The following is a 25,227-nucleotide window of genomic DNA, read 5'->3' as shown; positions in this document are numbered from 1 at the left end:
GCAACTTTTCATTACTATTTTGTTTCATTACTGTTTTGTTTCACTTCATTGATCTTTTTCTCTTCCTGCATGTAATGAGAGCTGCCTGTTTCACCTCCTTTACCTATCATTTTCTTCCTTACTGCATTTTCACAGCATGCTATTTCTCTGAGATGTTCCAGCAAGCAGGCCAAGCGTCATACTGACTTCACAGAAGAACAGGCTGAGCTGACACCTGTAAGTTCTATAAACATGCCATGGCGTGACTTAATGAAGAGGAATGCATTCATTAGAACTTCAAATGATGAAACCTTTTCATATAACTTCAGTTTTTCAAATAAAAATTAAACCAAACTTAATAAATTAGCAAAAACAAGCAATTTTAGATATGGTACCATTGAATTTTAATACTCCTGGTATGCTTATGTAGGTGGTAGCATAATTGATGTAGACGATTTTTGTATGAGAACCTGAAATAACATGCCTTCTTTATTCTGAAACTAAGGGCTTCTGTAAATTTCTTAAGATACTAACAAATTTAATTGTTCTTTACAGCAGAGCTACCAAATGGAATGATTCTTCTGCACTGATGCTTAACTGAAAGCCTAGTTTCTTTCTTAAAAAAATGTGTTCTTTGGTCAGTGGTTGGCAAATCTGGATGCTTCAGAGGTGTACTGTCCCATATGGTAGCCACTAGCCACGTGTGCCTATTAAATATTTAAAATGTGGTTAATCCAAATTGTGGTGTGCTGTAAGGATAAAATACATACTGGACTTCAAAGACTATGAAACAAAAATGTAAAAAAAATCTCATGGCTGGGTGTGTTGGCTCATACCTGTAATCCCAGCACTTTGGGAGGCCGAGGCAGGCAGATCACTTGAGGCCAGGAGTTCAAGACCAGCCTGGCCAACATGATGAAACCCCATTTCCACTAAAAATACAAAAATTAGCCAGGCCTGGTGGCACATGCCTGTAATCCCAGCTACTCAGGAGGCTGAGGCAGAAGAATTGCTTGAACCCAAAAGGCGGAGGCTGCAGTGAGCCAAGATGACAGCAGTGAGCCAAGATCACACCACTGCACTCCAGCCTGAGTGACGGAGCAAGACTCAAAAAAACAAAAACAACAAAATATATTTGTATTTATTACTTGTTAAAATTTTGGATATTTTTAGTTAACTAAAATATATGAATATTTCAGTGTTTTCTTTTTACACTTTTTAAAATTAATGTGGCTAACAGAAGATTTTAAATTACCTTTGTGGTGATTTCTAACACCATCTTTACTGTCCAAGTGAAATTTGTAAATAATATAACCTACTTACATACCTACTTTTTATATGAATGTAATGCCCCGACACCTATGAAGGAGAAATAACGAAAAAGTAATTTATAATAAATAATATATCTGTTTTAGTATGTAAATGCTTAGCTGCCACTATTAAAAAACATAATGAGGTAGTCAAACCTTACACCTACCTATAATCAAGAACTTTGGGTTTAAGAGAAGTGAGATCAGAAGGCTTTTTTTTTTTTTTTTAAACAAGTGTAGGAAAAAGAACAGAAATATGAGTGGACCCTAGAAGTGAAACATGTTATAAGTGATAGCAGATAATGACATACTTGTATATACTGTGAGAAAAAGGGAAATAATCTTAATTGAAGTAGGGATAATGTGCTAAGACAGTTTATAGGCAAGTAGAGAAAATGGGAGCATGTAAAATTCTTGCAGATGAGATAAGATTATTTATAATTGTAATAACAAAATAATTTCAGTGTTATAATGTGGGATGAGATGGTAGTAATAAAATCATTTGATATCTGATTTTTTTTACAGTGTAGATTTTTCATCATGCTATATATTTTATTTCTTTTTTTTTTTTTTTTTTTTTTTTTGGAGACAGAGTCTTGCTCTGTTGCCCAGGCTGGAGGGCAGTGGCGCGATCTTGGCTCACAGCAAGCTGTGCCTCCCAGGTTCACGCCATTCTCCTGCCTCAGCCTCCCGAGTAGGTGAGACTACAGGCGCCTGCCACCTCGCCCGGCTAATTTTTTGTATTTTTAGTAGAGACGAGGTTTCACCATGTTAGCCAGGATGGTATCGATCTCCTAACCTCATGATCCTCCCTCCTCGGCCTCCCAAAGTGCTGGGATTACAGGCATGAGCCACTGCGCCCGGCCATATTTTATTTCTTTAAGATTGAGTCTTGCTCTGTTGCTCAAGCTGTAGTACAGTGGTGCCATCTCGGCTCACTGCAGTCTCTGCCTCCTGGGTTCAAACGATTCTCCTGCCTCAGCCTCCCAAGTAGCTGGGACTACAAGAGTGCGCCACCACACCTGGCTAATTTTTGTATTTTTAGTAGAGATGGAGTTTCGCCATGTTGGCCAGGCTGATCTTGAACTCCTGACCTCAGGTGATCCACTTGCCTCAGCCTCGCAAAGTGCTGGGATTACAGGCTTGAGCCACCACTCCCGGCCTTCTGTGCTATATATTTTAAATATGACAATAGTAGTATGAAATATTTTAAAACAATTTTTACTAGTAACGTTAATTTCATGTTTTCACTAATTTAATATTATTTAGCTTTTAATTGTGTTCAAAGGAATTCCAAATCTCTCCTATCATTTACTGGCATGTGACAGAGTGTACACTGCCAGTTGTGGTACTAGCAGCTCTTACTTCAAGCCAGTTTTCCATCGGTGAAATTATTTTCCAACATTACGAACAGCTCCTTGTAAGCTCAGAACAAAAGAAAGTGCAGACTTCTTTCCGTTTATTTTAGAGGGTAATAGCATCCTGGAAAACTCATTCATTATTAAAATTATGCAAAAATACTTTTTAGATGTAAAATGAAATTCGATTCTAAGCTCAGATTGTTATAAACAAGATTTCCCATCTCTACGACTCTCCGTATAAGGACATTTAACAATCGTGGAATGTGGGACTTTTGTTGTTATTGACATTGTACCATGCTTGCAAGGCATCTTGCATTTTCGACTTCCCAATAAATACCAGTAACTCTCTCTTTCCTCTTCATTGTGGCAGCCCAGAATGTCCTCAACATTTTCTGAAATTACTGCTTGAGGACAGAGCTACCCTCTTTTGAGAACCACTGGTCTCAAATATCCCTTTACCCTCTGTTTCTACCCTGCCACGCTCCCTCACACCGCGACCCCAGCAGCCTCTTAATCATCCTCCAGGACTGTAGCTTTTTCAGAATTACTTTATTAAGCCCCTAATTTGGGGTTAGATACCCTTCTCCTTGCTCACCTACCACTTAACACACTGTTTTGTAGTTGCAAGTTGGTCTGCATCTCCCTATTAGACTACATTCTGTGAGGCAAGGAATGCCCATCTTGGTCACCTTTGCATCTCTAATGCTGGCATGGTTCCACACTCAAAAGTTGGAACCTAAGAAATGGTTGAATACATGAAAAGGAAAAGAGAGAAATAAAATAAATCAATAAAATGGATTGAAAATAAGCCCCTGACTTTGTGTTTATAGTTGGTAAATAAAATATAAGAAGGCCCTGTTTATATGAAGCCGTATGCATTTTTGTTAACTCACAACATAAACCAAGACTGAAGGCTGATTGGATGCCATGCCCAAACCATAATTTTTTTTAATTAAATGTTTAAAATATATTTCTAAACAGAATGGCCTTACTCAGTTACAGTAACTGCTGATCTCCATAGCAGAGCAACCCGCAAAGACACAGCTGATTATTTTTTCCTGCAATCAAGAGTGAAAAATATACAACTTGTTTCTGAACCAAAACCACAATTTCTGCAGTTTAAAATGTTTCACTGATAATACGGCCCTGGTAGAAATTATGTAGTTTTAAAACTACATAATTTACTCTCCTTAGTCCTTCAGCTGTGCACCACTCTTCTCATCCCTCTTGCATCCTTCCAGTAACCAGTTTCACCCCACCCCTGCCCCTTTTTTCTGAAGAGCAAGGAATTCTAGGATCGATGTTATGACTGGTACCAGTTGGAAGAAGATACTTTATTTTTTGAGACAGGGTCTCGCTCTGTTGCCCAGGCTGGAATGCAGGGCATAATCCTAGTTCACTGCAGCCTTAAGCTCCTGGGCTCAAGTGGTCCTCCTATCTGAGCCTCCGGATTAGCTGGGATTACAGTTCAAGCCACCGTGCCCAGTGGAGTTTGCTGCTTCTGGTTTCTACATGTTTGTTGTTTCTGCTACAAATAACCTATCGTTTAAATAGAACCTGGAGACCTAGCCTTCCTCACTGCTAGTAACTAAATAGTGAATAGCTACGTAACCATCCATGCAGGACATAATTTATGATCATAATGTTTAGCTATTGTTTGTGGTCTCATTTTTTGAATGTGGCATATTTTGGGACCACCAACCATAATGATTACCCTCTTTTTATTTTAAGCTGTTTAAATATTTAATATTTCAAAATGGACTTCTATTTCTGTGTCATTAAACAGATACAATTAAATATTGCCTCATACCAAATTAATCAGTTTTTTGGTGACTTGAAGTTTTGAGGTCATGAGTTTGAGAACTGATTAAATCTTGTGTTTTTAAGAATTAAATTTGAATTAAATTTGAATTTGATGTTTGGAATTACATTTACCAAATCATAGTTTGTTTTGATGGCCTGAGGCAGATTTTATTTTTTAAAATTTGAAATATAATTATCTGAATATAGATAATCTACTCACTTGGAGATCATTTTTCTAAAAAAGTAACTTTTATAAGATAAATAGTAAGTTTTCAAGAAAGTAATTTCTTGAAATACATGTTATATGTTTTACATAGTAATTGTGTAGCAGTACATGTTTCCCCATTATATTTGAACAGCTAAAAATGAAGGAATAAGCAATGAAAGTTATAGTTGCTCTTTTATTTTTAAGTGAAAGCAAGTTTATTAGAGAAGTAAAGAAACGTGGCTGGGCACAGTGGCTCACACCTATAATCTCAGCACTTTGGGAGGCCAAGGTGGGCGGATCACCTGAGGTCAGGAGTTCAAGTCCAGCCTGGCTAACATGGCGAAACTCTTGTCTCTAATAAAAATACAAAATTAGCCGGGTGTGGTGGCCTGTGCCTGTGATCCCAGCTACTCAGGAGGCTGAGGCAGGAGAAGCGCCTGAAGCTGGGAGGCAGAGGTTGCAGTGAGCTGAGATCACGCCACTGCACTCCAGTCTGGGTGAGAGAGGGAGACTCTGTCTCAAAAAAAAAAAAAAAAGAAACCAAAGAATGGCTACTCTTATAAATTGTGCTTTTCGTTCTTTGTTTTTCCCAATTCCCTCCCTCCTCCTTGGCTGTGCATTAACCTCAAACTAAATTGAATTTTCAGAAATTACTACTTACCTAGTGTCCTTTATGGAGGAGCCAATTAGTCTTACCTTTAGGAAGACTACACAATCTAGTTAAATGAGGACCTAAGGATAGTTCTCTATGTTCTTGTTATTGTTTGACTTTGTTAGTGCTAATCTTGATGAATATGTCCAATTAAAAAAATTGGACCTTAGCTTTCTTTTTTAAAAAAAAATAAGGAATGGGTGAGAGGGCCAGGTATGCTTATAAAGTTTACCTTGCATTAAAACACAGCTTTAAAAATGCAGGCAATAAAATACCATATAGCAAACTTAACATAGTATAGATGTGAGCAAAGATTATATTGTCTTCTGTAACGTGTTTTTAATCTTGAAGTAGTGTATTTTATCTATGACCGTGTATGTACTTTTTTTTTTTTTCTTAAGTCAAGAGTTTCACTTGTCGCCCGGGCTAGAGTGCAATGGCACAATTTCGGCTCACTGCAACCTCTGCCTCCCAAGTTCAAGCGATTCTCCTGCAGCAACCTGCTGAGTGGCTGGGATTACAGGCTCCTGCCAGCACATCCAGCTAATTTTTGTATTTTTAGTAGAGACAGGGTTTCACTATGTTGACCAGGCTGGTCTTAAACTCCTGACTTCAGGAGATCTGCCTGCCTTGGCCTCCCAAAGTGCTAGGGGCCATGTACTTTCTTATAGGGGGTGCCGCTCTAGTATTTGTTTGCATTAGTTTCTTTCCAAAGAATTTCCAAGAATAACTTGACCTACATTTAGATTTATAAAATATAACATTTTTTAAAATGGTGATTAGTAACTATGTACTGTTAAATACTAATTTGGAATTTTTTCATGAGAGGCCAGTCCAAATTACATGTATATATCAAAACAACTACAATTTAAGGATAAATGAAATACAATTGTATTAACTTACAACATGTACAAGGGGAGAATGATAGGGACCATGCCATTACAAACTATTTTCTAACGAAAACAGTTACTTGAATTAATTTAAGTGTGTGACACTTCTGAATATTTTGTTCATGGCATTCATTTGCTCTGCAAATTCTTTACTGTGCAGTGTACTCCTATTTTTATTCTGATAATAATGAGTGGGTTAATAAAATTTTACTGAAAACGGGTGTATCCATTAGGCAAAATATGCATGGATATTTTTTGTCTTGGTGCAGCTATCATTGAATTGATCAGAAATAACTTGGAGAAGCTTTTAAAAATGATGTCGTCTTATTCTAACCAAAATATACTATTTAAAGCTATATAGGTCTTCATAGGCTTTAACAAGAAAAAGGAAGTTTAGTCATTGGTCTCTGACATGCATTTATTTGTGTGCTGTGCACAGCATTCATGAGCATTGGCCTAGAAGGCAGACTGGCTTTGCAGTTTTTGCATGTACTACCCATTTTCCCAAAGAGGGAGGGATCAGCAGGAGTCAGCTGGGACACGCCTACGGGCACAGATGATGTCTTCATCTCCCTGCTCCTTTTCTTTTTCTTTTTTTACATTTTCTTTGTGGACATATTTCACTCAACTTAGGGAAAAGATATGAGATTAATTATAGAGAATCATTCTTGCTTTGTCTACTTTATGTTTTAAACACATAAAACCTTCACTGACTTCTGTTATTGCCTTTTTTTGTTTGTTTGTTTTTCTCTTTTCTGAACAAGCACTCCTATCTGGACAGGGAAACCTCCCTTCTTCTGAGAAACATTGCAGGAAAACCTTCTCATTTGCTGACCAAGGTGATATTTCTTTCCACATGCATGTAACTATTTACTGCCTTGTAGGTAGAATATGATTTCTGTTTTTGATCATGCTCTTATATTATTATTTTCTTATTCTAGCATCTTTGTCATTAATAGAGATACTTTTTCTTTTACAGATGGTAATTATTTACTGATCTTAATGACTGTCAGGCAATATTGAGAGTATAAAATATATTCATTAATTTTCACTAGTTTTTAAACTTTTATAAATGCCTAACAGTCTTCCCAAGTATGTTGCATTTTTTCTAGTTTAACACTGTTGCATTTTAAAGTCTAAAAAACATTGCTTTAATTGTAACTTTTACTACTAATGGTTGTCCATACTCTGGGTTTCTTTAGCAAACTTTGCTTCCTAGTTCTTGTTTAGATTATTACCACCTCATTTAATTAAAACATTTACTCATATAAACAGAATCTTAGTTAATATTAACTTAGTCAAATTGGAAGAGGAAGCTGCAATTTTAATTGCCCGCTTCTCTGCCCTTGGAATGTTTTGAATCAGTCCAGCCAGATTCTCACTGGGCTGGTATTTTATATCCATTTAAAATATTTTAGCCATTATCATCATTAACTAGGGAATAATACAGTAGGGAAGCTGAATTGCTTTCTACCTCTTTTTAAGTCATGTTTTTATTTCATTAGCTTATTTAAATAATGTTAAATTCAAGAATATCAGACTTATTTCTGAAAAATATACAGTTATGGGTAATGTCTCTAAGTTGTTGTTATTGTATCTGAGGTTTGTTTGCTTTAATTTCTTTCTAACCTTGTACATTTATGAAAGAAGATGGTAGACCAAAATTAAAATCTCCCGAAGAAGCAGCTCAAAGAAAAGACCCTTTAACAAAGTCAGTAGTGGGACCCTTTCTCTACCCTGAGTTTCTCTTTTTAAAGCAGATCTATGACTGGTGGTAGAAATTTAAAGATCAGGGAAGTGTAGAAGTCTAAACTGGTCATAGCTATTTTTCCTTTTTCCTCAGCTCTCCCCTCTTCATTCTCTATTTACTCTCTTTCCTTAGAGTCCACACTTGTATCTTCAGCTACAATCTCTATTCTAGATGGATCTGTCTCCCAAGAGCACATTTCCAAACAGCTGTTAGGCATTTCCTAGAAGATCACCAACATCTTACAAGCACCTTAAATCCCACAGGTGTTTAGCTTACTTACCTACATTATCCCTGGGCTCCATAATTTATATCTGTCATCATCTTTTCTGTTTCTGTTTAGGATGCTGACATTCTTCTAATTACCAGGTTTAAGCCCTCTGATCATCTTTGCTACCTTTCTTCTCATTTAATGTCTCCAATGTCTAATGAAGATTGTGTTAATCTGCAGGATTTACTGAGCTCACCCATTTGTTGCATTCCCATTACCACCACTCTACTACAGGCTCACTCTTAGCTCTTTATTATTGCCCATGCCCCTTCTAATCCATTTTATACACAGCTCTCAGATGAAGTTTGCCATTTTACCATTTTCATTGCCAATTCAACAATATTTATTGAGCCATGAAATTCTGGGTGCTGGGATAGAACATTGGATAAAATATACCTATTCCTCACCCTCGAGCTCACAGTCTGTTTATGAAGATAGATAATAAACGGTGACAAGCAAGCATGTAAAGAAGTTCTAAATCATGTTAAGTGCTATGAAGGAAACAAAGGAGTAGAACATACTGGGAAAAAGATTAGGGGTACATTTAGATGATGAGATCAGCAGGTTCTAGGAGGGTAATATTTAAGCTAAAGCCTGAAGGATGCAAAGAAACCAGCCTGGGGCTTAAGGGAGTGTTCCATGTACATAAGTCAAGGAAAAGAGCTTGGCATGTTTGAGAAGTTGAAAAAAGACCATTTTGCCAGAGTCACCCTAGTTGAGTGAAAGTACAAGTGTCTTGATTAGGGTTTGGGGAGGTAGGCAGGAGGAGCCAGATCACTCAGGCCACACCGAGGCTTTATTTTTCTCTAACTGTAGCTGGAAACTATTTAAAAGAATAAATAACTTCATTTATCCATTCGACAAATATTTACTGAGTATCTACTATGTGCCAGACAATGTTTATGACTCTGGAGATACAGCAGTGAACAAAGTTCCTACCATAGGCATTGTTATTCTTTGCAAGTTTTGGATCAACATGGTCAGTGGCTCATGCCTGTAATCCCAGTACTTTGGGAGGCTAAGGCAGGTAGAGTTCAAGACCAGCCTGCCCAACATAGTGAAACCCCATCTCTATAAAAAAATACAAAAATTAGCCTGGCGTGGTGATGCATGCCTGTAGTCCCAGCTACTCAGGAGGCTGAGGTGGGAGAATCACCTGAGCCTGGGAGGTCGAGGCTGCAGTGAGCCATGACCACACCACTGCACTCTAGCCTGGGTGACAGAGTGAGACCCTATCCCCCTGCCAAAAAACAAAAAGTTTAAAAATAAACCACAGTCATTCCTTGGCATACACAGGGAATTGCTTCCAGGACCCAAATTGATACCAAAACCAGCACATACACAAGTCCTGAAGTTGGTCCTGAGACCTTGGACATGAAAAGTCTTCCTCTATATAGCGAATTTAAAAAAATTTTTTTTATTATTTTGAGACAGAGTCTTGCTCTGTCACCCAGGCTGGAGTGCAGTGGTGCCATCTTGGCTCACTGCAACCTCCACCTCCCAGGTTCAAGCAGTTCTCCTGCCTCAGCCTTCTGAGTAGCTGGGATTACAGGCATGTGCCACCACGCCCAGCTAATTTTTGTATTTTTTTTTTTTTTTTAGTAGAGATGGGGTTTTGCTATGATGACTAGGCTGGTCCTGGACTCCTGACCTCAGGTGATCTGCCCGCCTCAGCCTCCAAAGTGCTGGGATTACAGGTGTGAGCCACCATGCCCGGCCTGTATAGGGAATTTTGCATCCTGAGAATACTGTATTTTTTATCTGAGTTTGGTTGGGAATGCAGAGCCCTCCGGTATGGAGGGTCAAATGTATTTATAGAAAAACATTTGCATATAAGGACACTAGTAGCTCAGACTCACGTTCAAGGATCAGCTATAGTTGTTACTGTTAATTATTTTGATTCTAAGCAGTGCTATTTAATGACCCTTAAGCTGTTTATATCATTCCAAGTTCTATTTAAATCATTTTAATTTACATTGTATTGCAATCTATGAATTAAACTAGATCCTGAAGGAATTCTTAACCACTGTTTAGCCCCTTAATTTCAACTGGGTTTGTTCTGAACCCACAAAGCTTAAGCTTCCCAGTTGAAGGAACAACTTAACAACAGTAGCACTTTCTGTAAGTATTCTAATTTTTACACCATAGAGAAAGTTCTAACACTTAGTAACCACAGTGTTGGCTTTCATTTAATCATAGGATCTTCACCTAGTTTTTGTCCTTTACGTAAATTTGAGGAGGCTTGGCGTTGGTGGTTATTCATAGCCACATAGGAGTTTTTCAGTAGAAAGTAGATTGTCTCTTGCTCTTTTAAGAGAAGGTATGGGGGAGAAATTTAAGTTTTTACATGTGTGAGGTATTTTTTACTTAAGTTTAATATAGTTGTGAAGAAAGGGATAGTCAAAGGATATGGGGCAGAAGACTTAACACCTGACTTTGGCAGTGGAACATGAGATGAATAAAGCTTTGTCTTTTGTATTAAACTTGGGCTGTAAACATTGAATGTAGATTTGCATTGCCTTTATAAATAAACTACTGGAGGTGTTCTAAGTATGTCATCTAAACGTATTAGCAAACATTTATTTTTCCTGTATTATACAACACCCCGTGAGCTTAAGACAATTTCTATTTTTCCCAGGTTGTTAATAGTTAAAAGATATGGTGATTGCTTAAATACAGTAGACACAAATAGCACTCTCTGAGAAAGAGCTTATTACTCACAGGAAGCATAAAAATATTAGAAGTCTTGCAATTTGACATAAACATTTTCATTTCCAGTTTTGTTCCAGGGATGATACTCATACTCTAAAAGAGGTATCATGATCAGTTCTGTTTCTTCCGAAAGCTACTAGCAAGGGTTATCCTTTAATAAAACTAGAGAAGTATAAACTAAAATATGCCTAGGTTGAAATTAAACCAGCTCTTAATTTCATAAAGGTTTAACATGGACCACTTTATGTAAGCATAAAGAGTAGCATTTTGAGCAAATGGAAGAGCAGCTGGATTTGGATTTGTTAAAATAGCCGCCATCTAGCTGCTTTATAAAAATTTCTTATTGACAGTTAGGAAATCTAATTGGTTTAATGTATGTTAGTTGGTTACACAGGTCTCTTTGTTTAATCCCTATGTCCGTTGTGTCAACTTTTTTTGTTGGTTTTTTTTTTTTTTTTTTGAGACGAAGTCTTGCTGTGTCACCCAGGCTGGAGTGCAGTGGTGTGATCTCTGTTTACCGCAACCTCCGTCTTCTGGTTTCAAGCAATTCTCCGTTTCTCAGCCTCCTGAGTAGCTGGGATTACAAGCGCCCACCACTGCACCCAGCTAATTTTGGTATTTTTAGTAAGACAGAGTTTCGCCATGTTGGCCAGCCTGGTCTTCAACTCCTTATCCTCCCACTTGGCCTCTCAAAGTGCTGGGATTACAGGCTTGGGCCACCATGCCTGGCCGGTGTTGTACATTCTATGCATATTGGCAAATATATATGATAACATGTATCCACCATTGTATTATCATACAGAATAGTTTCACAGCCCTTAAATCCTCTGTGCTCTGCCTATTCATTCCTCCTCCTTCCTTAACCCCTGGCAACTACTGATCTTTTTATCGTCTTTATGGTTTTGGCTTTTCCAGTGTCATGTAGTTAGAATTGTACACTAAATAGCTTTCTGAGATTGGCTTCTTTCACTTAGTATTACACACTTAATGTTCCTTCATGTCTTTTCATGGCTTGAGAGCTCACTTCATTTTAGTGCTGAATAATACTCCATTGTCAGGATGCACCATAGTTTACCTGTTACTTACTGGGTGACGTCTTTGTTGCTTCCAAGTTTTGGCACTCATGAATAAGGTTGCTGTAAACATCCATGTACATGTCTTTGTAGGCATCAGTTTTCAACTCATTTGGGTAAATACCAACGAGTACAATTGCTGAATTGAATTGTATGGTAAGAATACATTTAGTTTTGTAAAAAACTGCCAAAACTGTCTTCCAAAGTGGCTGTACCATTTTATATTCCCACTAGCAATGAATGAGAGTTCCTATTGTTCTACATCCTTGCCAGCGTTTGGTGGTGTTAGTGTTTTGGATTTTGGCCATTCTGATAGGTGTGTAGTGGTATCTCATTTTACTTGTAATTCCCTAATGACAAATAATGTTGAGCATCTTTTTATATGCTTATTTACCAGCTGTCTTCTTTAGTGAGGTATCTTTTCAGGTCTTTTGCCTATTTTTAAAATCATGTTCATTTTTGTTTTACAGAATTTTAAGAGCTCTCTTTTTTTTTTTTTTTGTAACAGTTCTTTATCAGATACGTCTTTTGCAAATATTTTTTCTCCCAGTTTATGCCTTGTCTTCTCATTCTCTTGAATATTCCTTTTTTTCTCAGAAATATGTTCAGCTTTGAGGGCATCTTCTAAACTTTTAAAATGTTAAATTTATAGATTATATAATACCATAAAGAATTTGGCCTTTTAGAAGTTCATGTTTGGCTGGGCATGGTGGCTTATGCCTGTAATCCCAGCACTTTGGGAGGTCTAGGCAGGTAGATCACCTGAGGTCAGGAGTTTGAAACCAGTCTCGCCAACATGGCGAAACCCCGTCTCTACTAAAAATACAAAATTAGCCGGGCATGGTGGCAGGCACCTGTAGTCCCAGCTACTTGGGAGGCTGAGGCAGGAGAATCGCTTGAACCCAGGAGGTGGAGGTTGCAGTGAGCCAAGATCGTGCCACTGCACTCCAGCCTGGGCAACAGAGCAAGACTCCATCATCTCAAAAAGAAAAAAAAAAAAAGTTCATGTTTATATTCCAAATATATAAAACATTGATTCCACATATCAGTTTTTCCTCTTCAGACTTTAAATTTACTTTTCAGGGATATGAAGTGAAACTTGCAAATATACCTCGGTAAACTTTCTTTGCAATTCATGCCAATACAAGGATGCAGCAAATGAGCCATGAGGAATATAATAAGATCATTATCCCATTGAGAAAATATTCATGAAACTTCTGCTTTCTTCTTTCTCTTCCCCTAAATTTGTCAAGTAACTGATTTCATAAAAACAGCTGGAAAATGCTAGTATTGCAGATTCCTTTATAAAGTAGTGCTGTGTTCATCAAAAACGCATATAAGTTTTGCTAATTTACCTAACAATTTGTTTCTCTAAGACTCATAATTCTAAAAACTGAGAGTTTTAATGACAGTAATTTAGTTTTCTCGTTTCATTGCTTGCTTTAAAAAGAGAAAAATTTGTATCTTAAAATGTAATCAACATGTTTTATAATTCTGCTATTTGTTTATTTGCATAAAGGATTCTTTAAAAATAGGATGATTTAATCTTTTAGTCAGAGGAATACATAATAGTATAGGAATTCAGTCTTGTCTTAGCCCTCTCCATTTTAAAAATAAAGTTCTTTGTTTTCTGCCTTATTGAGTTTACAGATAGTATTTCCAGACCCTGATTATTATGTTAATTTATTGGCTCCTTTCATTGGAAGGGATCAGATTTCTAGCAACCAAGCCCACTGCCTTCCCTAACCACTGTTTTCTTCTCTCTTCCACAAAATAGTAAATACTAAGCTTGAAATGATGGGAGACAGCCTAGAGTATAAAATAGAAAGAAAAGCAGTTCATAAATAAGAAAGCCAACAGACTTTAGGCAGACAGAATAAATCTATGAACTGAATTGAGTTTCTCTTTTTGTTTTTTGCCCTGGAAGCTTTAGCTTTTTAATGAATAACGTATGGATTGTGGTTTTCATCACAATGCAGAGAGGATAAAGTTTGGCTGATATGATTAGGTTTTTTTCTTCTTAGACTTAAGGAATATTTAAGGTGGAAGTTTCCATTTTTCTTTTTTTTTTTTTTTTTTTTTTTTTGAGATGGAGTCTCGCTCTGTTGCCCAGGCTGGAGTGCAGTGGCACAATCTCAGCTCACTGCAGCCTCTGCCTCCCAGGCTCAAGCAGTTCTCCTGCCTCAGCCTCCCAAGTAGCTGGGGTTACAGGCACACACCACCAAGAGCAGCTAATTTTTGTATTTTTTAGTTAGAGACGGGGTTTCACCAAGTTGGCCAGGCTGGTCTCCAACTCCTGACCTCAGGTGATCTGCCCTCCCCAGCCTCCAAAGTGCCAGGATTACAGACATGGGCCAACGCGCCCAACCAAGAAGTTTTTATTTTTCTTAGATATTTTCCAGAGTAATCAAAAGCCTAGAAATAGAAAATAATCCTTTATGAACAAAAGTTTACTTACACAAGTTTTTTAAAATTGGAGATTAATGCCACCGCATATTATGGCCTATTGCTGGAAATTACAAGTACCAGTATTAGAGTACTGTATGCTAATTCAGAAAAAAAACAGACAAATGGTTTTATATTTTTAGTTGTTACAATTTTTATTACTCTTTTTAATCTAAGTTTTCTGAGGTAGAAGTTACTAGAAATTTTAAGTTATTTGGAAAATCATATTTAGCATTTAAAAATATTGTCAGTGAACTAATAAAAACAAATTTTGAATTTACTGACGTAAGACGTTGATTACATTGTATGATTTTCCAAAACAGAGTGAAACTTAACGCAATAAGGCAGCTTCTTATATTTGTATTGGTATATTAATGAGATTGTACCTACATTTTTATTTTTTAAAGGGTTTTTATATGGTTGTAAATAGGTAGCTATTGTTTTTTGTTGCAGATATTTTTATGACAGTGGTATACTTTCAGTGTAACAGAACAGAAAATTAGTATTCAAAGGTTTGCCCTTACTTTGGAGGGAGTGTAAATTCAGAGTTGAGGGATTGTGCAGGTAAAACAAATTGTCAGGCCCAAAGATGGCCACTATACATTAATTTTTCTCCAATCCCAGAACCTGAAATTCATCTGCTTCACATTGACAGAATCAAACTTGGTAATTTACTACATCACAGAGTTCTTTTTTTGCTCTAGAATATTGGATGTTAGAAATGCCTATTATAAGACATCTTCAAGTCTGCATCTATAAAATGTTTCTTTATAATATGTCTGCTCTTTGTGAACAGTTATTTTTTAAATGTGCTCTGTGTGTGAAGTTATATTCTTAATGCAATTCATTGCTGGGAGCATCCTTAAGGATAAAAAAGATTTCTTAAATATTTCATCATCTTACTAGCATTGTTTATCTGAAATGCTTTGTGTTCACAGGAAGAACAGGCAGCAAAATTGAAAGCTGAGAAGATCAGAGTTGCCCTGGAGAAAATTAAAGAGGCACAAGTGAAAAAGGTGATATGTGGGCCTCTTCCTGGTTTGGGATTTGTTATCAGTTTTATGGATTTGTAAAGAATTGCCTTGTTTATGTAATGTACCTCTAAGATACGGAGGGATACAGGGGCATTTCTCCCTAGTAATATATTTTTCACATGTAGTATTTTTTGTGGGTAAAATGCATTATAAAAGGAGTAATTCTCTGGTTCTGAATTCTCCTAAAGGAGTACTCATAACATTATAACCTTATCTGTTATATTTTTAAAATGCTTTAAATTTACTTAAACAGGTTATTTGATGTCTGATTTTTAGCCTATATTTTTGCATAATGAAGTCATTATTTGTGTTTTAATTTATATACAAATACATTAATCCAAATTTTATTTGATATTGGATCAGTGCCTTTCCTAGAATGCCATTTTTTAGTGTTCATTTACTTTTCTTTTTACCTGTCATAGCTGGTGATTAGAGTCCACATGTCTGATGACAGTTCTAAAACAATGATGGTGGATGAGAGGCAGACAGTAAGACAAGTACTGGATAACCTGATGGACAAATCCCACTGCGGTTATAGTTTAGACTGGTCACTGGTAGAAACTGTTTCTGAATTACAAATGGGTTAGTAATATCATTGCTTTGCTTTCTAATTTTTGTGTAATTTCATCAGTTTTCATGTTGATGAAAACATTTTGTTATCTTTATATATATATATATGTTTTATTTTATTTTATTTTAATTTTTTGGGGGATGGAGTCTCACTCTGTCACCCAGACTGAAGTGCAGTGGCACGATCTCGGGTCACTGCAGCCTCTGCCTCCTGGGTTCAAGCAATTATCCTGCCTCAGCCTCCTGAGTAGCTGGGACTACAGGTGTGCACCACCACGCCCAGCTAATATTTTGTATTTTTTAGTAGAGATGGGGTTTCCCCTGTTGGCCAGGATGGTCTTGATTTCCTGACCTTGTGATCCACCCACCTCGGCCTCCCAAAGTGCTGGGATTACAGGAGTGAACCACCACGCCTGGCCTCATCTTTATATATTTTTTCGATAAAATTACCTTTCATAATTTGGCTTCTTTACATTTTTTTCTGAAGTGTTTTAAGAGTTCTTTGAATACAAGGTCATTTCCAATTCACTTCAGATTTTATAATGGCTAAAACAAAGTTTTTTAAAAAGGTAACAAAATAGTTTTTTTCTTCAAATAAGAACTGGATAGACTGATGCATTTACTAAAGATTATTATGTTAACTTGAATTTCTACTGAAGTCTTTAAACCAGCATTTGACTCGGGAAACAAAACACATTAACAAATTTCAAAGAATCCATATCTAGAATGTGTTCTTTAACATATGTTCAGTATACAGGACATGTTCTTTCATTTCTAATTTGGAAATTAGAAAATATATCTATGTTTAAGATTAAACAACAGTCATGGATCAAAGAAGAAATCATCTTGGAAATGTTTTAAATGCCAAGAACTAAATAGGAAATACTTGATATCGAAACTTATAAGATGTAACTAATGTTTTATTTTTAAGGGTGGGATGGGAAAATGTTTAAGACTGAAGAATGGTGTCCTGCAAGTCAGAAAGCCTAGATTCTAGTCCTAGTTCTTCCATATATCAGCTGTGTGACATTGGTTATGTTATTAACATAATTAAGGCATATTTCTTTGTTTGAAAAATTAGGGAAGACCAGATAATTTTTAGGTGCTAAAATGTCAGTTAAGATTCTGTGGTTCTGAGGTTAACTACTTCGCAAAGTTTCATGTCTTTCATGCAACTCTAATGAATACTAACAAAATATGGATATTTTATTTTGGGACAGAGAGAATCTTTGAAGACCATGAAAACTTGGTTGAAAATCTTCTTAATTGGACAAGAGATAGCCAAAACAAGCTTATATTTATGGAGCGTATAGAAAAATATGCACTTTTCAAAAACCCACAGGTAAGACCAAACAACTTACAGAGATCAGGATTTGTAAATATGTCTCCTATTTTATTCAATTACTGCTAAGTTAATAGAGTTAAAAGACTGGTAAACACCTGGTTGGAGCGATACACCTGCAAAATCCCATAGGAGCATCATCTACTACTGCTGCTGCTGCTGCTGCTGAGGTGGAAAGTCAGCTGGTGCCCACACGTTAGGCCCCAAAGAGGTTCCCAGTCCTCCAGAACCAGATGGGGTGAGCCCTTTTGGAAGCAGAAGTATAGCTCTAGTGAGTTACCGGGTCTTTTGGCTCTGTAATCCAGAGCTGTGTTGAACCCAGCTGTTTATTTGGTGAGTTTGTCATCTCATCAAAGAAAAGTACTTCTCTACTCCAGCCATTTATCCAGTTGACACTTATTTTGGAATTACTTTTTAAACATTCCAGTAACCTTGATTACAAATGGCTCTACATTCTAATAAACATACTTTGATTTATTTGACATCTTTCCTTATTCCAAAATAATGTTTGAGTTAATACTTCCCAATACCTAGACATTTTACAAAATTCAGTAGGTGAGGGAAAACAACTCCACAATAAAAAGTAGTAATGAGGAAAAATAGCAGCAGTGTTAAAGATATTGCGTAGTTATGCTTCAGATGGCTTAACCATGACACATCTTTTCCGGATGTTTTAGTGAAGAATACATATTTGGGGGTATCAACAGATCTTTTTCTAGGCAGTTATGAAAGATAATTACAGGCCAGGTGCAGTGGCTCACTCCTGTAATCCCAGCACTTTGGGAGGCCGAGGTGGATGGATCACAAGGTCAGGAGATCGAGACCATCCTGGCTAACATGGTGAAACCCCATCTCTACTAAAAATACAAAAAATTAGCTGGGCGTGGTGGTGGGCGCCTGTAGTCCCAGCTACTCGGGAGGCTGAGGCAAGAGAATCGCGTGAATCCGGGAGTCGGAGCTTGCAGTGAGCCGAGATTGTGCCACTGCACTCCAGCCTGGATGACAGAGCGTGACTCCGTCTCCAAGAAAAAAAAAAAAGAAAAAGAAAAAAAATTACAGTCAGCCCTCTATATCCATGGGTTCTGCATCTGTGGATTCGCCCAACTGCAGATCTAAAATATTCAGAAAAATAATTCCAAGTTCCAAAAAACAAAACTTGAATATGCCACGCTTGAGTACTGCATTGAATTCATGCAAGTTAAATGATATGTAGGCATTGTATTAGGTATTATAAGTAATCTAGAGATTATTTAAAGTACAAGGGAGAATGTGCATAGGTTATATGCAAATGTGACCCCATTTTTATAAGTGACTTAAGCATCAGCAGATTTTGGTATACAGAGGAGGTCCTAGAATCAATCTCCTATGGACAACAAGGGATGACTGTGTACTAATGAGTAGACTTTAGTTTGATTTGTTTGTTTGTTTGTTTGTTTTTTGAGACGGAGTCTCGCTCTGTTGCCCAGGCTGGAGTGAGTGGCGTGATCTTGGCTCACTGCAACCTCCGCCTCCAAGCGATTCTCCTACCTCAGCCTCCTGAGTAGCTGGGACTACAGGTGCGTGCTGCCACACCCGGCTAATTTTGTATTTTTAGTAGAGATGGGGTTTCACCGTGTTGGTCAGGCTGGTCTCGAACTTCTGACCTCGTGATCCACCCACCTCGGCCTCCCAGAGTGCTGGGATTACAGGTGTGAGCCACTGTGCCCAGCCAGAATTCAGATTTTTAGTTGAGTCAAGTAAATGAGATTATTAATAAATGAGTCCCAGAGAATACAGGATTTCTTCTTAAAAAGCCAGAACATAAATTTTCTGCACCTAGATCAGTATATTTTAAGGAAATATGCCTTACTTGTTGTACTTATGAATTTCTAAACCTTTCAGATCCTTTAACTGTAGCTTTCATTAGATATCCCAAAACATATTTGCCAGCTGTTGAATGTAATACCACCTCACAGTCTGGGTAAGGACAGTTTATGACAAGTGGACAGGCAAGGAGGAGACTGGTGTTAAGCATTTTAGTGATGATGCCCATATACAGGTAACTTTTCAAAGTTTATTCTACCCTATACCAACAGAAATTAGAATTGCTATTTCTCTAGAAGAAAACATACACACACCTGTGCCAAGGGAATAACAGAATGGATTTATGCTTTAATCTTCTTCTTTTCTCCCCTACCCATCCCTTCCATATATTTGTTTTTCCAGAATTATCTTTTGGGGAAAAAGGAAACAGCTGAGATGGCAGATAGAAACAAAGAAGTCCTCTTGGAGGTATGACACCCCCCATTTTCCTGCACATTTAAAAATTAAAATATTAGGCCAGGTGTCGTGGCTCACGCCTGTAATCCCAACACTTCAGGAGGCTGAGGCGAGTGAATCACAAGGTCAGGAGTTCAAGACCAGCCTGCCCAAGATGGTGAAACCCTGTCTATTAAAAAATATAAAAATTAGCCAGGTGTGATGGTGGGTGCCTGTAATCCCACCTACTCAGGAGGCTGAGGCAGAGAATTGCTTGAACCTGGGATGCGGAGGTTGCAGTGAGCCGAGATCGCGCCACTGCATTCCAGCCTGGCAACAGAGTGAGACTCTGTCTCAATAAAACAAATAAATAAATAAAATAAAAAGTACCTTTTTGAAGTCAAGTATGTCAGTGTTCTATATTTGTAGTTACAATTTTAACTAAAGAAGCCTGTGTATTCTTTGATAGTATGAGGGAGAGACTTCAACTGTGTGAACGTGTTAGGCCACTGAAGACCCTTTTAAAAACAATTATTTTGCCAAGCCATATTCTAGTGATCTAAGAATAATGAGCTTTTAGGGGCTGCCAAGTGGGAGAGATGGCTGGTCAATGAAGGATGTGGTTTTGCTGTTTTTATCTGCTTACTCAGAGAGAAATTTGAATATAATTAGCTGTTCACAAATTATTTCCAGCCTTATCCTTAAATAATTAAATAATTTTTAAAATCATGATCTTTTTTGGAAAAACGTAATTGAATTTTTGGCTGATTTTAAAGAACTAAAATCAAATAAGTTAGTATACTTGAAAACCTGAATAAACCCTTACTTACCAGCAAGGCAATTAGGAAGCGAAGATCGACATTCAGTTTTCATAGTGATACTAGCTACAGTTTAGTAAAAATCCGCCTTATAATTCCTAATTTTTCTGTACTTTGAGGAGAAAGAAATTAATTTAGGCCCAAATGTCCTATATTAGTGTTTTCTGAGGATTTCTCTTTTCTTTCACAAATACATGATTGATTTATTTAATATTAGATTTTTATCAAAGCATGGTGTTTAGAACTTAGAATTTTGAGTGTTTATAGTCCTTTCAACTTAGTATTAAGTATTTTTTAAATAAATGCCCTCTTTGTCTTAGAGTCACGTAAATGGATAGTTTTTAAATTCTTAAAGTTTAATCATACACTTAGCACGTTGCATTGTTTTAAAATATATTCCTGTTTAGTTTGACAGCTAATCTAAATGTAGAGAAAAAATAAAGTCTAATGCTTGGTTTGCCCTGACAGTTTCATTAAATTTAGTGTAACTATGCTGTTTACAAAGGTATTTAACTACTGTTATATGCAACTCAGTTAATGTGTCAACTTAGTTTTTCTCCGAAACAGTGTTTTAGTTAAAAGTTTGTAGGTAAAAATTCAGTATTACATGTATGACTGGCATTTTTATTTAATAAACATTTTAGGATTGCCATAGTAGTTCCAAATTCATATGGTGTTTAGAATAGAAAGTGTTTTTTGGTTTTGTTTTTGTTTTGAGACAGTCTCGCTTTGTTGCCCAGGCTGGAGTGCAGTGGTGCGATCTCAGCTCACTGCAATCTCCGCCTCCCAGGTTCAAGCAATTTTTGTGCCTCAGCTGCCCACATAACTGGGACTACAGGCTCGCGCCACCATGCCCGGCTTTTTTTTTAAGTAGAGACGTGGTTTCACTATGTTGGCCAGGCTGGTCTTGAACTCCTGACCTCAAGTGATCCGCCCGCTTCGGCTTCCCAAAGTGCTGGGATTACAGGCATGAGCCACTACACCTGGCTGGAAAGTTCTAATTGAGGTTAAATTAGCAGCTTGGTTTTAATATAAAACCATTTTGGTTTAATAACTGTCATGCATTTCACAGGAGTAAACACAACTTTGTTCTGAGAATCCAACGATCATAAGTCTTTCCAAATAATCTTGTTATTTTAGGAATGTTTTTGTGGAAGTTCTGTAACTGTACCAGAAATTGAAGGAGTCCTTTGGTTGAAGGATGATGGCAAGAAGTCCTGGAAAAAGCGTTATTTTCTCTTGCGAGCATCTGGTATCTACTATGTTCCTAAAGGAAAAGCAAAGGTGTGTCCCTTCTGTTGGAATTTGAACTTCCTCATTATGCTAATTGCTTTTCATTTGTATTGAGTATGCTGATAAGGTGAACCCAGGCTATGATTTGTTTCAATTCGTGGAAGACATAGAATATTGCTTTATTAATCTATTATAAAGAAGAAGAAACCTGAAAGTTCTTACTTCTCTGGTCACTAGTTGAGCCTATCTCAGTTCTCTTTACCAAATTTGAAATCATAGTTTTATTTGTTGTTTTGGGGGGACTCTTTCTGGAGTAGTTTTGTTTATTTTTGTTTGGGAAGAACAGCACAGCTCTCCGGGATTACAGGCTTTTTTATCTTGTTTGGGTAATATGCTTCTTCTGCTAAGGGCCACCCTGATGTAGCTATCACTTCCATGCTTATTGGCACCAAGACTGTTTTAAACTTTTTTACAGTATTAGCTCATCTAGTCTTCACAACGGTCCTATGAGCATATATTGTTGCCCCTATTTAACTGGTGAAAACCTCCCCCCAACCAGTTGCAAATCACTGTACTTTACATATGCATTATAGGCACTGAACTACCTTTTCTTGTTCTTTCCAGAGAGCTCTATCATACAATATTGTTTTTAATGTGCTAGACTATATTAATAGTATCTTTAAAATGCCAACACTCCTTAACAAGTTAGTGTTCATTGTGAATGACAAAACAATAAGTAAAATGGGCTGCTTTTTTTGTTACGTTAATGATTAAAGAAGAAACATTTATGGAGCATTTCATTTTCTTGTGTAAATAGCAATAATTTCTATTTAGTATTAGCAAAAGTAGTTTTGATTCTCACCTAGAAAATGTTAACCAGGTATATTTGCTTGTTTGCGCATTATTAATTTTATCTTTTTGGTGTTTTTATCTTAGGTCTCTCGGGATCTGGTGTGCTTTCTCCAGCTGGATCACGTCAACGTTTATTATGGCCAGGACTATCGGAACAAATACAAAGCACCTACAGACTATTGTCTGGTGCTGAAGGTAAACACATATTTCTTTTTAGGAATTTTAATTGATGTTAGACATAGAGCAGGTTATTGGACATTTTAGAACTGTTGAGATTCCACCAATTATACTGTTTTTGCTTTATTCTCAAAGTTTAAAAAGGAATGGTGAAGTGTGGTAAGGAAAAGAGGCATGTGCTATATCATAGCAGACCCTGAGCCAAGTATCTCTAGGTAAGGAGTGAATATTAGATTGTAAGCTTTGAGTTGTGAGATATAAAATGTATTTGATTATAAATTTGAGATTCTCATTTAACACCAGGCTTATTTTAGGAAAACTTAGAGCCGAATGTAGGTCATAAATGTGCTTTAGTTCTTTTCCTGTACTTACTCAGCAAACCATCAGAGGGCACTGTGTCCAAGTTCAAATCAGACTGGCTGTCATCTGGTCCAGAAATAATTTTTGTCTCTTTTTTTTCCCTGAACTATAGTCACGATAGTCCATGCATGTATTGTGACCTGAGCTGTTTTTAGGAAGGTTTTTTTTCTTCTCTATTCAAGCTTTTGTACTTCTTGCAATGATTATATCTGTACTTCTGAGAAGAACGGACATTTTAAGCAAATTTATAGTGATCTATTAGAACACTGATAAAAATGACATACAAAATTCAAGAAAATTAGGGAGATAATTTTTTTTTTTCATTAGCTCCATCTTTGTAATTCCTTGGTAACTACTTAGGTCTACATGTTCATATCATCATGTTTAATTTCACTTTTCTCTGAGAATTGTCACTTTAGTTTGGGGACTGCCATTAGTTTGGGAGTTTTAGGATTTTAGGATTTTGGAGTTTTGATTGCTTTGATAAAGTTCAGTACATTGTAATAGCAACCTTTTTTTTTTTTTTTTTGAGGCAGGGTCTTGCTCTGTCACCTGGGCTGGAGTGCAGTGGCGCAATCACAGCTCACTGTAGCCTCGACTTCTCAGGCTCCAGCGATCTTTCCAGCTCAGTCTCCCAAGTAGCTGGGACTTCAGGCACATGCCACCACACCCAGCTAATTTTTGTGTTTTTTTGTAGAGACAGGGATTAGTCATGTTGCCTAGGCTAGTCACAGACTCCTGGCCTCAAGCCATCTGCCTGCCTAGGCTTCCCAGAGTGCTAGGATTACAGGCAGAGCCACTGCTCCTGGCCATAATGGTAACCTTTTATTACATAATTGTGTTTTGGGGGAACACCACTGTATCATTTTAGGTACCTTTAGGTGCAAATAATTTTTTAAAAGTCAGTACAAAGTAGCTTAATTCAGCAGTTTTCAAAATGAGGTCCACAGTCTGCTGAGAGTCAGTCCCTAAGACCATGATGTCAAAATTATTTAATAACGCTAAGATGTTATTTGCCTCTTGAACTTTCATTCTCTCACATATGTATATGTTTTTAAGAGGTTATATGACATGTGATGGTATCTTCACGCTAGTGAAGTCAGTGTTGGTCAGGCTGGCCTCAAGTGATCCGCCTACCTCAGTCTGCTGAAGTGCTGGGATTCTAGGCATGAGCTACTGTGCCTGGCCTGGCCTGTGTATTCTTGTAGTTTAATTTTTTCTTAGTTTTAATTTATAATGTAAGTATTGCTGGGGTGGAAAAACTTCACTTCCATACTCTTAGGGTCCTAGCTGGGCACACAAATTAAATTGACATAAGAGATCAACAGGAGAAAAGCATAATTACTTGTATACTGGATTGGACAAAGAATAAAAAAATTATATGTGAAGCCTTAAAGATACGAGTTATTTTAACAAGGTCTGTACAGAATTCTGTTGGTTTCAACTTCTCATCCCTGAGGAGAAAGATATTGTCGCTTTCTAGTATTGAGAAGGCATCTTTTGCATGGTAATTTCATCTTCTAAGGCTTTTTAGAAATAGCATGAAGGTCAGAGTGATCTTCTGTACCAGCTGTTTTTCAAGTGTCTTTTAACGTAGTCACTATATGCCAGGGTGGTACATTTTTAACTCCTTCAATATCAGTAGACATAGTCCACATAAAAGAAAGTTATTGGGGGAATCTCATAACATGAAAACAGTAAGAGTTGGTTGGTTATTTCAGTGGCTCAAGATTGTCAGTGAGAACTCAAATTCTTTCCATCTTTCCTTGTTCTACTTCCCGCGTATCAGCTTATTCTCAGGCTGATTCACCTCACAGTCCCAAGATGGCTGCTGCAGTTCTATGCATCACATGTAGACCCAGTAAAATCCAGCCAGCAGAAGAGGGATTATTGCTCCCTGTATTTGTCTTTTATAAGAGGAAGGAACTATTTCACAGCAGTTACTCAACCACCCTCCTTTTGAGAGTTACTGGCCCAGAGTACATTTTCTGCTGACAAGCCGATGACTGACAAGGGAATAAAACTACTATGGTTGGCTTACACCAGTCAGAATTCACACCCTATGGGATATAGGTGAGAGGTAAGGCTCTGCCAGGAAAGAAGTGGGGAGGAGGGGCTGGCCATAGGGGCCTGCACTCAACCTGTCAGCGTC

At 37.2% G+C, this 25,227-nt stretch overlaps 1 protein-coding gene across 5 annotated transcripts in view; it reads left to right on the top strand.

The window, feature by feature from the left end:
* Positions 1-25,227, top strand: part of RAPH1 (Ras association (RalGDS/AF-6) and pleckstrin homology domains 1) — a 107,810-nt gene that overhangs the window by 64,775 nt on the left and 17,808 nt on the right. For 3 of the 5 annotated variants that reach the window (XM_030802822.1, XM_030802823.1, XM_030802826.1), the window contains 8 exons: positions 136-216; positions 6,968-7,042; positions 15,390-15,467; positions 15,908-16,067; positions 17,276-17,397; positions 19,603-19,668; positions 21,594-21,737; positions 22,623-22,733. In XM_030802822.1, coding sequence (XP_030658682.1) covers positions 136-216; positions 6,968-7,042; positions 15,390-15,467; positions 15,908-16,067; positions 17,276-17,397; positions 19,603-19,668; positions 21,594-21,737; positions 22,623-22,733 — 837 coding nt within the window. The remainder of the gene's footprint in view (positions 1-135; positions 217-6,967; positions 7,043-15,389; positions 15,468-15,907; positions 16,068-17,275; positions 17,398-19,602; positions 19,669-21,593; positions 21,738-22,622; positions 22,734-25,227) is intronic. The other 2 variants (XM_030802824.1, XM_030802825.1) reach the window with 2 other exon arrangements.

Source organism: Nomascus leucogenys, chromosome 22a, assembly GCF_006542625.1.
Source record: "Nomascus leucogenys isolate Asia chromosome 22a, Asia_NLE_v1, whole genome shotgun sequence".
Classification (NCBI taxonomy): Eukaryota; Metazoa; Chordata; class Mammalia; order Primates; family Hylobatidae; genus Nomascus; species Nomascus leucogenys.
Note: the sequence above shows the minus strand (reverse complement) of the source record. Positions and strands in the feature narration are given on the sequence as shown.